Source organism: Bidens hawaiensis, unplaced genomic scaffold (assembly GCF_021521415.1).
Source record: "Bidens hawaiensis isolate Kalapana, Puna unplaced genomic scaffold, B.hawaiensis_p1.1 tig00055146_1, whole genome shotgun sequence".
In the NCBI taxonomy this organism is placed as follows: Eukaryota; Viridiplantae; Streptophyta; class Magnoliopsida; order Asterales; family Asteraceae; genus Bidens; species Bidens hawaiensis.
The window spans coordinates 59128-72628 of record NW_027499957.1 but is presented as its reverse complement, the minus strand read 5'-3'; the positions used below and the strand labels follow the sequence as shown (position 1 = coordinate 72628).

Below are 13501 nucleotides of genomic sequence, written 5' to 3'. Positions count from 1 at the left end.
GCCCAATTTTAGGCTACATGCTCACTGTCATCAAGTGACGTATGTATTGACACGGACTATGCATGCAATGTGGAGTTGCGCTCGCACCCCGTTACATCGTACGAACACCCGACTAGTAAATTTAACATATTAGATTGCAATCAGTGCATTCTTGCTTATGAAATGTTATATACATAAATAAAAAATTAAAAAGAAAAAAAAGAACTTGCAACACCAACCACTACCCTCATAGTCATTACACATTTATATCATGATAGAAACTATTGGGTGTTGTTACATTAGGTGTTTTATGCCAACAAAATTGTGCTATTATATGTAACTAATATGTGTTAGGAATTCAAAGATTGTAGGATATGAAAAACAAGAAGAATGGATTAGATGTAGAATAAAACTCCTCATATTTGAATTATTTAATTTGATTTTGAAAACCAAATATGGATAAAAAGAATTTATGTACGATAAAAAATAATAACATATTAAAACTCTGAATGCAAGAAAATAGGACTGCCAAAACTATTGAAAAGTTAAACGGACAATTAAGCCATTTCTAATACTTTCTATAAAATACTTGTTTTCTGTTTGTATCTACTAATTAGAGGGGTGAGGAGAAAACCGAATTATCCGAACCAAAACCGAATAACCGAAAAACCAACCGAAGCATTAACCGAAGGTTAATTTTTTAGTTTTTTGAAAAACCGATTTTTGGGTTTAGGTTCGGTAATCCATTAAAAAAAACCGAAAAAACCAAACGAACCGATTAATCAAACCTATGTTTTCTACGTTTTTTTAATATGTTATGACCAGAAATAAAACACCAAAAGAATCTACTATTGACGGTGATAAAGAATATTAGGATGGTGAAGTTTGATTCTATACTTGAAGATGAATAAGATAATGAATGAAGATTCTGGCCAAACTTCTAGTGTTTTTTTTTTTATTAAGAACTTTGTTAAATTTTAAACTCTACTACTCAAACAACTTTGTATTTATTTGGTTTCACGACGTGCCTATTTTTGCATTTTGAATTCAATATATATGAGATACCATATTTTTTTGAATTCTTTTTTTTTTGTTCTAATGTCTACTCACAGTAAAAAAACCGAAAACAACTAAAAACCAATTTATTGGTATTCTAAAATAACCGAAGCTTTGGTTTCGGCTTAGATTTCACCAAATAGCTCACCCATATGACTAAAACAACAAACTTACACAAACATCTACTTCATTGTCACATAGATTTCAAAATTCTTTTAAAAACCTCAACTTTTTCTAACAAGTCACTACAAACCTTCACCCTACACTCTACAATTACATCATCAAATACTTTTACAATTAATATAAATTCACTACTTATATAAAAATTTAATTCATTTTTATATTGTATTTATTAAAATTAAAATTAAAGCATTAAATAATACAAGTATACCGAAGGCCAGATAATAACCAACGATGATATTGTCAAAATATGAAACTGAAAAAAAAAGAAAAGAAAGAAAAAAAAAAGAAAAAAACAAATATGAAAGTGAAAGATTAAATAAAATAATTAATTAAGTATTACAAATGGGTGCGGATGATCATGCTTTAGTAAATTTAAAGTTTTGAAAACATTCTAAAGATATACACAAATTTAGTGCTTTTATACATAACTTTAGTGATTACTAGTGGAATGTGTAATTAATCAATTTTACCCATTAAAATACACAAATCTCGAGGTCTGCTTCAAAATTGCTTCTGCACACTTTATTCACAATCACAAACACTATTCGAAAACAACTTCTACATCAACAAAGTTTGCACTCATGTTTGTCTGCCTTTTTCATATAGATCCGAACGATGCCAAATAGGTACAGTTGTGGATGTTTTTAGAAGGAAATACTTTATTATTTTATTAAAGGTAATTTATTATATGTTTTTAATAAACACTCGTATACCACACGGGTTCTCAAATAGTATATATATATGGCAAATTTAAAATATAATATGAGACAAAAATGAAAAGTTTGAGAATGATTTTTAACAACACAAAAAACCATTTAAAAATAAATTAAAAATAATAAAAAAAATTATAACTCAAAATATAAATAAAAAACGAAAAAAATTTAAAAGCAAAAATGTTACCGCCATCAATATTCACGCTCAAAAAAATAATAATAATAAATACAAAAAAAAACAATGCCAAGATCAAAGACACAATGACGAAAATAAACAAAATACACAATTATAACTAAAAAAACACAATATATCGCAAAATATAACACAATGCCGAAGAAATATAGCACAATGTTGGGTAATATAACACAATATAAAAAAAGACACAATCAATGACCATAATAAACACAAAACACAATGATAAACAAAAAGACACGACTTTTTTTACTTACCGTTGTGTTTTTTTATGAGAACGAGAAAGACGGTGACAACGTTTTTGTGTTTTTACTTTTTCGTTTTTTATCAAATTTTGAGTTATTATTTATTTATTTAATTTTTTTAATTTTTATAAAGGTTTTTTGTTTGACTACAAATCTTCCCCTTTATAAAATATATTGGCCCAATATATATATATATATATATATATATATATATATATATATATGCCCACACTATGCTATATTTGACTATTTCGAAAACGAGTAACATGTATGACATTTGATTTAATATGTGTTTATGTACTGCCATCCACAACGGTTAATGTTTGTCACAAAGCAATCATACTTTTTTATCCGTTTCTTATTTTTCGGTTCCATAAGTCAAATATATAGCACTGTTACTGTAGCATATAAAAGTTGATTTTTTAAATATATCAAATACAATAATTCATTTTGCCAACTGTTCAGATTTCGTCGGCTTGGAGTAATTTTTGTTTATAAATAGCACAAAGAAGCAAACCATAAATGGCAACCAAACATCTATTAAACCAAACTAAAAGTACTAATGTTTGCTTGTTTTCATTTTCGTTTCCATTCCTCAACCAAACCTTATTATATACCCTCGTTATTTATTTGCTGGTGAATAAGATGCTAGAATTGGTGTTCTCGGAAATAAAACATAAAATAGATGGTTTTGGAATCCTCATCTTACATGGGCTATCTCCGGTTCTTAAACAAGACACTACAATGGTTTTGGAATCTCCATGTATACATGGTAGATCACCTATTGGCGTAAGTGGGTACGAAACTTCAAATTATATCGCGTTAAGAGGTCGTCCCAATTATAATGGGTGGGATATTTTGGTGAGTCCTTTGTAAACAAAAGCCTGTACAGTAATACTTAACTTGTACGAGGCTTCGTATTATTCAATATAACGGATGAAAGTATATTGGATAGTGCTAGAATTTTCACAGAAGATATCTTAAAGAAAGTAAAGAGAACAACGTTGATAGGAGCCTTGTCTCTGCAATTAGGGGTGTGCATGAAACAGAAAAAAAAAAATGATGTGAAATTGAAGAAACTATATCAAAAAACCGACCAAAACAAAAACTGACGGTTTGATTTTTTGTTTTTGTAAAAATTGAACTTACGGTTCGGTTTTAATTTGTGTGTAAAAAAACCGGAAAAAGAAAATGGAAAAAACCGAATCATACGGAATTTATAGATTCTCATTTTTAATTTTTTCATTTTGAGTAATTTATAAGAATTTAATGAATATGCAACTCAGATATTATAGCCCAAGTACGTAATAATCAGTTAGTAATCAATTAAAATGATGTTTTCAAAAAATTCGAAAATCTAAGTTCCGATTTGTGATTTGTGTTTGGATATTTAGCCCAAAAACAATTCAAACCAAATTATGTACACTCCTATCTATAATTATTAATTAAAGCTTTAAATTTTCCGCTTGATTTAATGCTTTCACTGGATGGAAACACAATGGTTTATTAAGAGTTTGAAGGGAAGACTTGGCATGAATACCATGGTGCTATTGTTTGAGTGTCCAAAGTTGTAGAGCACTAGAGCTACCTAGTCATGTCCAACGGGTCATATCAGTAATGTTATGATCCTACGTTCTATGAATGTTATTTATAAATGACTTAGTTTTGCTATTCAAAAAAAATTAGCCTCGGTTCTCATTTGAACAATTTTAATTCATACATGAATTTGTATGGTTGTGTACCTTTAGTTAACATTACTAAAACAGTTTAATTCACGTGTGAATCGCAGTTAAGTGAATGATCAAAATCATAACCTTACATATTACAATTTGGTTAGATGTTTCCATTATTATCATCATCATCTTTATTATTATTTATTTATTATCGTCATCGTTGTTGGCCAATGAGTTGGTCTTTTTGAGTTTTCTCTATTTGCAAGTGATGTGCCTCATAACTCTACTCCTAGTCCAAGTTATGCTTGTTTGAAGTTTGACCTCTTTTAACTATGTTTCTTTCTGTACAACTATTTCGAATAAACAACTTTTGTACTAGTCGATTATCCTAATATGTCTTCATGGATTCACCTAATAAGTCACATAAGTTTTAAATATATGAAATATTATTCGGTTGGAATGCATGTGATGACTAATTCAAACATGCATAGACTTGAAGTCAATTAAAGTTACCTTTAACCGGGTGAGAGAGGGAGGTTATCCTACAAGAATTCGGTTAATACGCAAATTAATGTTAGTTTAAAACTTGTACGAACAATCGTTTCTAGCGCCTATAACAATGCCATGTAAAATGAGATTGCAACACCATATTTTCCGTGTGTTAACATTATGGACATGGTCATAACGGTATAATGTAAAATCGGATAACATCATATAACATCACCATTAGGTGCAATATAACAACACTATATAAAATGGAATAAACATCACAATTATGGTTTTATGGGGTTTTTTGAATTATTCGTAAATTTCTGATCGTTGAAGAATCGACCAACGGACTTTTAATAGACCACTGAACACTAAACCTTGATCCCTAACACCCTTTGCAAGCAATTGAACCTTAACACCCATCCGTTCAACCACCACAACTTACTGTTTAATGTGAGGTTTTAGCACTAATTTAAGATATATAACATTTTTTAAAGATCATAAACCATCCTTTTCGAGTCAAACTCAAATCAAAAGTTATAGCGTATTGAGCTAGACGTCATGTCCACTCAATAATACCTCTGTGACATATAGACGTCGTAATTAGCAACTTGAGCTTCGAAACTACTAAAGTATATACAAGCCTCAGCTTAAACTCTATAGAAGCTTATTCAAGTTCAAAATGGTTATTTGATGTCCTTTAGAAATATGATTTTATGAAAAAAATTTACATTTGGGTTAAACTTATAATAACAAGTGAATAAAAATGTTTACTTTTAGAAGAAAAAGAAAAACATCCCCATTTGTGTTTAACATAGATGTTAGTAAAATAAAAATAGGCTAAGGTATAATAAATCATACTCGTTTTTGAAATAACAATCGAAACTACAACTTGAGGCTTAATGAATCTCCATTCAAGACACGAGTAATGCACATTGTCAAACACTTTACGAGTGATGATATTCTATTGATCTTACTAGATTTCTGGGTAACTAAGAAACATGTTTAAAACCAAACATGACAAGGTTTTGAAGTGTAAAATTATTTTTGATAGGATAAACTAGTTTGCGGCGTAACTTGTTGCCCGCTTATCCAAAGGTGACGGCGCAGTTTGTTGCCCGCTTACCCATCTCTTTATTGTAATTTGATCATTTTTTTAATATATGAAAAACATTCAAATTTTCAACCGAAACACATAATTGAACAATTATTCAAACTTAACCAAAACTGTCATATCTACATATACTATTAAAGCAAGACAATTCCACATTCATTCAATTAGACCCTCCACATAAACTTTCAAGTGTACAAGTTTTCACTTTTACAATTTTCCCTTCATGAATGATAAAATCAAAAATATATTGTTGATGAGAGTCGAACTCATTACATTGCTTTTAAAATTGTTTGTGGCTTACCAACTCAACACTGGATGAACTGACGTTAGCTTCTTTTTTTTTAATTGGTATAGATTCACAACCTTCCATTTTGATTTCTTTTAAAATACAAATACAAATTAATTATTTATATCTTATCAATATATATAAAATATATTATCATGTATATTATAAAATTTAACTTTTTTATTATATTTTTTAACTACCCATATATCACACGACAGGGCTTTATAGTTTATCCTAGTAACTATAATAAGTTAACTGACCACACACGCTACACTTGATTTTATTCCTGGATCCTTTGGTTTTATCAGCCCGGACTTTTCTATGGAAATCCTTAGACCAGCACATCCTTAGACCATTCACCATATCTATTTAATTTAATATACTTTATTATATTACTTTTGTCTTTTCCTTAAATTACATGTATATATTTCATGCTCCACATTCCACAAGTCTGTCCAAGTCCCAAGTACAAGTGGTGAAGTGCTTCTGTGGGAGTGCAAAGTGACGTCACTATTCCGACCATAACCCAATAAATCCTTTCCGGCAACTTTCATCTTATTCAGGTCACTTCATCTTTTTCTCTCTCTCTAGTCACAATATTATTATGATATATGATTCTATTCATTTTGATATATTATTATCCATTTATCCAGGGATCTGATACTACTCAAAATTACTTTCTAACATATTAAAATCTAGTTCCTACACATATGAAATATTCTCATACAAGTCTCGAGCTCGGGCTAGATAACTTAACGAGCTTTATTTGCTATGCTCCGACTCGATAAGGCTAGCGGCTTGGCTTGTTTGCACCCTTATATTATTATTATTCATGTGAACACTTTCACTTTGCGTTATGTGTGTCTTTTGACTCTTTGTCAATGAGCAATATAACCAATAATGCAACTTTTTGAGATGAGACACACGTGTTCTGTTATCAGATTAATAATACCGACAAAGATTGGCAGTCATACCTCACTAGAATCCAAGATATCTTTACCAAGCATGTGAGTTTGAAGTTTAAGCTATTTTGACTGGTTCACATGATCCCATTGGTTAACGGGTGATCGTGGGCCCTAAGGCTCGCAATTTCTAGCACGAAACCGTTAACACGACACGGAGTTAAACAAGTTTGGGTTTGGACTAAACTGGCTTCGTGTCTGAAACAAGTCGACACTTTAAGACCGACTAAAATTATGTCTAAATAGGTTAAACATCTGTTAATCTATTGATGACATGTTTATATTTTTAACTGTTTTTGAAAAATAAAATATCATGCGTATACACTAGTTACCTTACAGGCTTACACCCCAAGCCCTTTATTAATATTATTTTTTAAATAAAGTATATGTATTAATTAAGATTGTTATGAACTTATTACAACTTTTGTTTCACTACTTATGTGATACATATTGTGTCCCTAAACAGGTTGTGTCGTGTAACATGTTTCTAAACAGTGTTGTGTTCATGCATAGAATAAATGACACGATTATTTATCATGTCGTGTTCATGTCTAGCACCACAAGTAATTGTGTCTTGTCGTGACAAGTTCTCATAATTAAAAAGAAGATAAAAAGACGTGTGAGTTTTAACGACTAGTGTGTTCTTTAGATTGTACAAGTTATACTAACCACAAGTGGAATGATAAGTCAATTTGATAAGGAAATAAGTCTTTTCATCATCAATTATAAATTTCCAAGCTTGTGCGACCCATACTTTTAGTATGTGGTTAGTATCATATGAATAATATAAGCCACTTGCATCTTCAACTATAGCTTCTTTTTAAAGCCTATTGTATTGTTTAATTTGCAGTTAGATAACAACCAAAGGTGAGTTCTTGCAATGACAACCACTGGTTCTAGTGATGCTCCTCTTGTTGCTCAAAGGTAAGCAACACATAAACCATTTGTTATTCTGTTTGCTTAATGCATACTGCAAATACAGCTTAATATTTGATTATTATATCTTTCAGATTATTAGGAAAAGTTGCTTTGGTAACGGGTGGTGCGACGGGTATCGGAGAGAGCATTGTTCGCCTTTTTCATAAACACGGTGTAAAAGTTTGTGTAGTTGATATCGACGACCACCTCGGTCAACAACTATGTGAAACTCTCGGTGACAACACTCGTTTCATTCACGGTGATGTCACCATTGAGGACGATATTTCTAGTGCGGTTGACTTTTCGGTCAACACTTTCGGTACACTCGATATCATGGTCAACAATGCTGGAATGGGCGGGCCGCCCTGTTCTGATATTCGCGAATTCTCCATATCGACGTTTGAAAGGGTATTCGATGTAAACGTTAAGGGCACGTTTATTGGGATGAAGCATGCGGCTCGGGTTATGATCCCATTAAAGAAAGGCTCGATTGTTTCTTTGTCGAGTGTTGCGAGTGTTGTCGGGGGGTTGGGCCCACACGCGTACACGGGGTCTAAGCATGCAGTGTTGGGACTCACCAAAAGTGTAGCTGCTGAACTTGGGAACCATGGGATTCGGGTCAACTGTGTTTCACCTTATGCTGTTTTGACCAACTTGGCTTTGGCGCATTTGCATGAGGATGAACGGACCGATGATGCGAGGGCAGGTTTTCGGTCGTTTATTGGGAAAAATGCTAATTTGCAGGGTGTGGAACTGGTACCGGAGGATGTTGCGAATGCTGTATTGTTTTTGGCTAGTGATGATGCAAGGTATGTAAGTGGGGCAAATCTGTTTGTTGATGGAGGTGTCACTTGTACAAATCATTCGCTAAGGGTGTTCCGTTGATTGTAGTTTGGTTTAACGTTGTTCAAACAAAACCCATGTGTTCTTCAGAATAAATATATTTATCTGGTCAAATATAAGATCAAATTATTAAATTGACTGCTTCACCATCAACAAATGTTTTTTTGTCTGCTTAATTGTATATCTGGGGTGCATTTGATGCATGGTTTAAACAGGCTGAGCTGTTATTAAGCTATTTAAAATCAACTCGCTAAAAATTTAAATAAAGTCATGCTAAAACAAGAACAAACCTTTAAATAAGTTTTCTTAGTAAACGACCCAAACAAAAGCTTCATATACCGAGCTCTTATCTCAAGCCTATTATATATGTAAATATAATAATTTTATTTAATAGAATATACATTACATAATTATATAGTTATAAAGTTACGAAATAATATATAGTATGTTACATAATATACAAATATAATTATATATGTAGACAAATATGTTATGACCCAATAGTTTAGGGACTAATCCTGAAAACGTGTGTTAGTCGGGGACTCAGATGTAATTGTCCTATTCTTGTAACTGTCATGAAATGGTAGTTAAAAGTGGTTACTAAAATATAAGCCTAACTTGACATGATAACAAATATAAGCGAGCCAAGCCCGAGCTCTTAAGCTAAATTGAGCCAAGCTCAAGAGTCAAGATCGCGTCAATCACACCCTTAGCTTGGTGCATTGACTTTAAACGCAACCATAACAAACCGCCAACCTTGGAGTTAATAACATCTTTTTTTAAAACATAGATTGCTACATAGCTGTGTTAAAAAGGTCCCCTTTTTAAACAAATGGGAAAACTCAAAACACAATATCCATTAAGTTCTTTAAACTGGCAAAAGGAGTGTCTAAAGTCTACCTAAAATGTATCCAATCTGCAGAAAGTCATCATCTTCGTCATCGTCTTTACCTTGATGCCAAAATTATTCAGTTAATATGAAGCTTCCCCATGTCAAGCATATGCCAACTAGCTTCTACATTCAGTTTCTCTGCATCACCACTAGAACTCGACCTAAAATGTGTTCTCCCCTTGCTCCCACTGCGCGAATACGCCAAATTACGTTTCAGACCCTCAACATCATTTCTCATACGCTGGTACTGGCCCGCATGTGTATACATCAAAGAAAATTTATATCAGATGATATAATATAAATGAAACTAAAAAAGATTTAAATACTAAAAGAGACGGTGAAAACTTACGTTCTTTGACAAACTTTTCATGCTGCAGCCTGCCTAACTGCTGTTTAAGCTGCTTGTTTTCTATTGACAAATAAACACGCTGCTCTGCCAGTGGTTTAACTCTAACACCCAATTCTGACACGATATTCTGCATCAGTAACCACACACTTTATTAGATTAATATAGATGCAACTTGAACAGTTAGAACATGTTTTTAGAAAGAAAAGCCTAATGCTTCACACTCCAACTTCCATACTCAATTATACAACTGTCCCATACCCATCAGTACCCGTGACTTCATTACCCATCGGGTTCGTGATTATACCCTTTTATGGTCTTATATGGTTAAAAGAACTACATCTACGATGCCCATCACCGGAGACCGGTCTTAAAATCACCTCAAAAACCGACTTCAAAGATCAAATACTCAGATACACCAACATTTTATAATTGTAACAATTTCAAGTTGCTACAAATAACTGTTTATTATAATTTCAAGGTTATTCTGCCATCTTTAGATTGAAGCTTGCCAGCTAGCAGATAACAATTTCTATTATCACAAGAAATTGAAAATAAAAACAAATTATTTAAGCAGGTTTTATATTACCTGAAAATTCTCAACAGTTCTTTCCAGTTCTGCTATATACTGAAGTTTCCTTACTCGTGACCGTTGTGCAGAGTGCCTACAAGAATCAGTACCACAATACTAAGTTAAAAAAACAGATAACTCTAAAGAGCTAGATATTAGAAACATGAACTGGATATTAACCTTTTAAAAGGTTTAGCATCCATATTAGCTTCACCAGCAGGATCTTGCACAGAATCAACTTGCGGAAATCCAGAAACAAAAGGATCCGAAATTGAATTTGCATACTGCACAGGACCATGTGAAGCATACTCTGATAAAGCAGAAACTATAGCATTTTCTTGAACAGACACTTTATCCTTGCTTCGAGGCGAATTAGGCCCGTATACACAACCGGAATCCAGTCCAGTTGCAGCAATGTTATCATCCTTTTCTATATTCAGATTCTTCAACTCAACAAGCTCATCCAAAACAGTCCCGGAATCACTAGCTGCACGCCTATGAGACTTTGATTTGAAGCCTGAGTCCCAATCACCCAATAGATCATCTAGCCATTCGGACTGTTCCTCCAAACCAAAGGTTTGTGACAGAGACTTGTGGTGTCGGGCACGAGTGTATTCATTGGTCCAGGTGGCTGATGAGGGCGGATCAAGGGAGTTTGACTTTGAAATCGGGCAGCGAGGTGGAAGTTGTTGCTGTCTTGACATGACTGACTAAATATTTTGAAACAAAAATACATAAAAAATATTGAGAGAAGCTTAAATAACAGCTTACATTGAACATATTGCTGAAATTACTTCTGAAAATAGAGAAATTAAAAAATCATTCAAGAAGTTTGTTCTCGAAAACTTGAAACCAGTACTTAATACTGATTTGAACATACATAACTCATTAGACATCAAAATTCAAACCACTGCTATCTATACAGTATACACAAACACAATACACAACGAAACACACACTTACTTGGAGAAGAAGCATAATTTTTCTTAGGGCTGTAAACAAACCGAACGTTCGACGGGAAGTTTATCTAATAAATGAACAAGCATGAACAAGGAATTTCGTTCGATTAACTAAATAAACGAACACGAACAAAGGCAATGTTCATTCATCATTCAATTATGTTCGTTTATATTTGTTCATTACAAGTTTTATAATAATATTTAATAACCTTTCTTAACATATAGATATAACCAAAATTAATAACTATAAAACAAAAATATATACGGGTATTATATGATTAATTTATATGCAAAATTGAAACACCAACAGTCAAGTAACCGGACCGAACCGAACCATTGAGACTGGCCATCAAGTCAAGTTCATTTTCTTAACGAACGAACTCTGAAACCCTATTTGATTAATTAGAAGCTCAAAATGCACACATAAACAACAATTAACCATTACTCAATGAATAACAACCCCAAACAAACAAAATCCACATTACAACGTCACCAAATGCGGTCGATAATAATAACATCAAAATCGTTACAAATTATTATACCAAACGAGACCTGACTGATTACGCTTCAAATTGTGAAAAACAAATAAATCAAAGGCAAGAGAGATTAGTGAAGATTAACAATGTGTGGAGAATTAAAGGAAATAATAATAATAATAATAATAATTAGGGGAATGAATAATTTGACGTACCTAATTTTGATTTGATTATCGAGAGAGAGTATTGGGAGGAGATACGATGCGTAGTTGAGCGATTAAAGCCGTCACGCCTTTGCTTCTCTCTTTACACGTTGGATTGCCTCACTCTGCAACTGGCTTTATATTTAGCAACCATAAATATCTTCAAAAATTTGATTAAATTACCATTAATCATACTTAAATTAATACTTAATTCATTTTCTTAAATATGTTTGACTGAATTTAGTATCTATTATATTTATTTATTTATATTTATATTTTTATATATAAATGATAAGTTTGATGCCGCTAAGTCGTTATTGGGTCACATGACGACACCTAATTTGTTCATAACATTTTGTCTTTGTTTTACATTATTTTTTCATTCTGATATCGTAACGAACATAATTGAAGCTGACCAAATGACACTTTTGTTTTTTCTTTTGTTTTTTTTAATCCCAATATCATACGTGACGGAAAACGACCGAATTTGCATAGACTTAACATCTCAACACTTAGGACCGATAATGCTTGGTTTACTAACGCCCGAGTTTACTAACCGATGCCACCCCATTGGTACACTCAATTTTTATATTTCCCCTTTAACAAACGCAGTCGAAACCGGCCGAATGTGTGTCCAGTTATAGCCTTGATGTCGGGGCCCGACATCGATTGGGTTTACCCACCAAACAAATGTCGTTTTAAATAATTTGTTTTGTTTATATGTTAATTTGAGTAATTTATTTTTGTTGACGTTAAGGTTATACCAATGGTGTCTATACCGTAACAAACGTAAATGATACCAACTAAATTTGAACCAACATAACGTTTGGATTGTACCAACACTCCGGTTTCAACATTGAGGTTTTGCCGCCGTGCCGGGTGAAGATCTAGTTAATTACAATTTTCTTTATTAACGACCGGTGAATAAAGCTCGGCTATCTGGGTAATCAAATGACAAAATACGATCTCATACGATTGTGATTGCATATAGTGTTGGCTAGCCCAAGCTTACCGTCTCCTATTCCGGGTAAAACTCGTCGACCGTAGGCCCACTAAGATAAATCCGGTTATGATCGGATTCTAACTTGTGACCTTGCGACATTCAGCATAAATCTTCACTTCTCATCCAATGACAGCTGACCTAAAGCTCATTGACAAAGCTTGAGATTTTATGATCACAAGTTTAAAACCTGATTAAATGTTTTTCTATAGTGTTAGGTTTCATTATTGATAGAGTTCATGGATGAGTCACGTCTGAAGCGTCAAAGTTAGTATGAACACACATTTCGTTTCATAAAACTCACTTGGATATTAATGATATTAATAAATAAAATATAAATGAAATTAGTCAAATTAAAAAACAACTGTGTTTTGCTCGGGGTGGTATAATTATTAATTAT

At 32.6% G+C, this 13501-nt stretch overlaps 2 protein-coding genes across 3 annotated transcripts; one reads left to right on the top strand and one right to left on the bottom strand.

Moving 5' to 3' along the window:
- The first annotated feature begins 6384 nt into the window (after positions 1-6384).
- LOC143600965 (xanthoxin dehydrogenase-like) lies at positions 6385-8714 on the top strand. The gene is made up of 3 exons (XM_077078498.1): positions 6385-6494; positions 7744-7817; positions 7904-8714. Exons 2-3 carry the CDS (start codon positions 7774-7776, stop codon positions 8694-8696), a joined length of 837 nt encoding a protein of 278 aa, XP_076934613.1. The 5' UTR covers positions 6385-6494; positions 7744-7773; the 3' UTR covers positions 8697-8714.
- A 729-nt stretch (positions 8715-9443) lies between these two features.
- Positions 9444-12245, bottom strand: LOC143600964 (basic leucine zipper 2-like). 2 transcript variants are annotated; one of them, XM_077078496.1, is made up of 4 exons: positions 10644-11274; positions 10482-10557; positions 9896-10022; positions 9444-9798 (listed from the first exon to the last, which is right to left on the bottom strand). In XM_077078496.1, the coding sequence occupies exons 1-4, from the start codon at positions 11165-11167 to the stop codon at positions 9623-9625; spliced, it is 903 nt and encodes a 300-aa protein (XP_076934611.1). In that variant the 5' UTR covers positions 11168-11274; the 3' UTR covers positions 9444-9622. The 2 variants fall into 2 exon arrangements, with proteins under 2 accessions (XP_076934611.1, XP_076934610.1); XM_077078495.1 differs by adding an exon at positions 12114-12245 and having other exon boundaries at positions 9610-10022; positions 10644-11173.
- Between the last annotated feature and the right edge of the window lie 1256 nt (positions 12246-13501).

What these genes read in the sequence shown, in the direction of transcription:
- LOC143600965 (XM_077078498.1), top strand. Translation starts at nt 7,774, where the DNA reads ATGACAACCACTGGTTCTAGTGATGCTCCTCTTGTTGCTCAAAG. An exon ending in GCTCCTCTTGTTGCTCAAAG is followed by an intron (nt 7,818 to 7,903) that starts GTAAGCAACACA and finishes TATATCTTTCAG; the next exon opens with ATTATTAGGAAAAGTTGCTT.
- LOC143600964 (XM_077078496.1), bottom strand. Translation starts at nt 11,167, where the DNA reads ATGTCAAGACAGCAACAACTTCCACCTCGCTGCCCGATTTCAAAGTCA. An exon ending in GATGCTAAACCTTTTAAAAG is followed by an intron (nt 10,558 to 10,643) that starts GTTAATATCCAG and finishes TGATTCTTGTAG; the next exon opens with GCACTCTGCACAACGGTCAC. An exon ending in TGAAAAGTTTGTCAAAGAAC is followed by an intron (nt 9,799 to 9,895) that starts GTAAGTTTTCAC and finishes ATACACATGCGG; the next exon opens with GCCAGTACCAGCGTATGAGA.